Below are 1,483 nucleotides of genomic sequence, written 5' to 3' on the forward strand. Positions count from 1 at the left end.
GACAGATAGAGAAGACCAAGACAGATGGATGAAGACAACCAAGACGGATGGATGGATAGAGAAAACCAAGATGGATGGACAGACAGAAAAAACAAGACTGATGGATGAAGATCACCAAGATGGAAAGATGGATAGAGAAGACCAAGAGGGAGGGAGGGAGGGACGGACGGAGAAGACCGGGATGGACGGATGGATGGAGAAGACCAGGATGGAGCGATGGATGGATGGAGAAGACCAGGATGGACTTACCACCAATGGCAGCTTCCCACCCGCCCCACGGTAGAGGTGGAGGTAGCCCAGGTAGACGGCGAGGGCGGCCATGCTGTAGAGGAAGGCGAAGACGGCCACCGTGACGAAGAACTGGGCCGAGGAGGAGAAGTCACCAACCAGGTGGACGTCCACCGGCCACGTCTTGTTGCACAGGTTGGTCAGCGAGGGCATGAAGGTGGCTTGGTTCAACCTGGGGGACACCGGGACGGTGGTTGGGGGGGGTGGTCTTCTCCCACCCACGCCCCCCAAACCCTTCCCAGGTCTTTCCTTCTCTCAACCGTGTCCTACAGACGGTAGTTGGCCAACCCTACAGCTCTCGCACCCAACCACCGCCTCTCTCCTCTTCATCACCTGGGTTGCAGAAGACTTTCTTGTCCTCTCTTGAATCCTCAAACATCTGCCAACCCTTCCCAGACCTGAATTTTCCATCAGCCGTGTCCTACAGCTGCCGGTTGGCCAACCGTAGAGTTCTCAAACCCAACTTCCGCTTCTCCTCTTCCCCGTCCATCTCTGAGGGACTTTATTAGCCCCCCTTGGACCTCCAGACATCTCCCAACCCTTCCCAAACCTCCATTTTCCACCCCCCACGTTCTAGAGGTTCTGATTGGCTGACCATAGACTTCTCAAACCCAACCGCCGCTTCTCCTCTTCCCCGTGCGCTTTGGAGGGACCTTCTTGGACCTTCAGCCACCTCCCAACCCTTCCCAAAGCTCCATCTTCCACCCACCATGTCCCACAGCTGCCGATTGGCCGGCTGTAGAACCCCAACTGACCACTACCGCCTCTCCCCCCCCGGCTCAGATCATCAAGGCATCCCATTGGCCCCTCCAGATCCTGCCCCCGCCCCCCAAAAAACGAATTGGCCAACCAGATAGCTCCTCCCACCCACCCCATCCCTCCCGTCACGTTTCCACCGCTCTTCCCACCCTCCCCGCCAGCTACTTTCCCACCAATCGCAGCCATCGAGGCTGAGGCTCCGCCTCCCCTCAACCTCCCACCGGCCAATCAGCATTGAGGGTGTGGCTCACCGGAAGGGGTAGGCGAAGGGGGCGGTGACGGTGGTGTTGGGTTGGCCATCGCAGCTGATCCAGAAGGAGACGGCCCCGCTGTAACCCCCGCAGGTGGCGAAGGCGAAAATGGAGAAAAACTGTCGGGAAAGAGGGAAAAAAAAAGGATTTTCACCCCAAAAACAACCCCCCCGAAAAGTTTATTA

At 57.7% G+C, this 1,483-nt stretch overlaps 1 protein-coding gene across 1 annotated transcript in view; it reads right to left on the reverse strand.

Annotated features, from left to right (window-relative positions):
• Positions 1-1,483, reverse strand: part of LOC104835891 — a 7,989-nt gene that overhangs the window by 1,948 nt on the left and 4,558 nt on the right. The window contains exons 2-4 of the mRNA XM_010574126.1: positions 1,299-1,417; positions 184-460; positions 4-68 (exon numbers count right to left, since the gene is read on the reverse strand). Coding sequence (XP_010572428.1) covers positions 4-68; positions 184-460; positions 1,299-1,417 — 461 coding nt within the window. The remainder of the gene's footprint in view (positions 1-3; positions 69-183; positions 461-1,298; positions 1,418-1,483) is intronic.

The sequence above is a fragment of the Haliaeetus leucocephalus genome, unplaced genomic scaffold (genome assembly GCF_000737465.1).
Source record: "Haliaeetus leucocephalus isolate CR32 unplaced genomic scaffold, Haliaeetus_leucocephalus-4.0 Scaffold413, whole genome shotgun sequence".
Classification (NCBI taxonomy): domain Eukaryota; kingdom Metazoa; phylum Chordata; class Aves; order Accipitriformes; family Accipitridae; genus Haliaeetus; species Haliaeetus leucocephalus.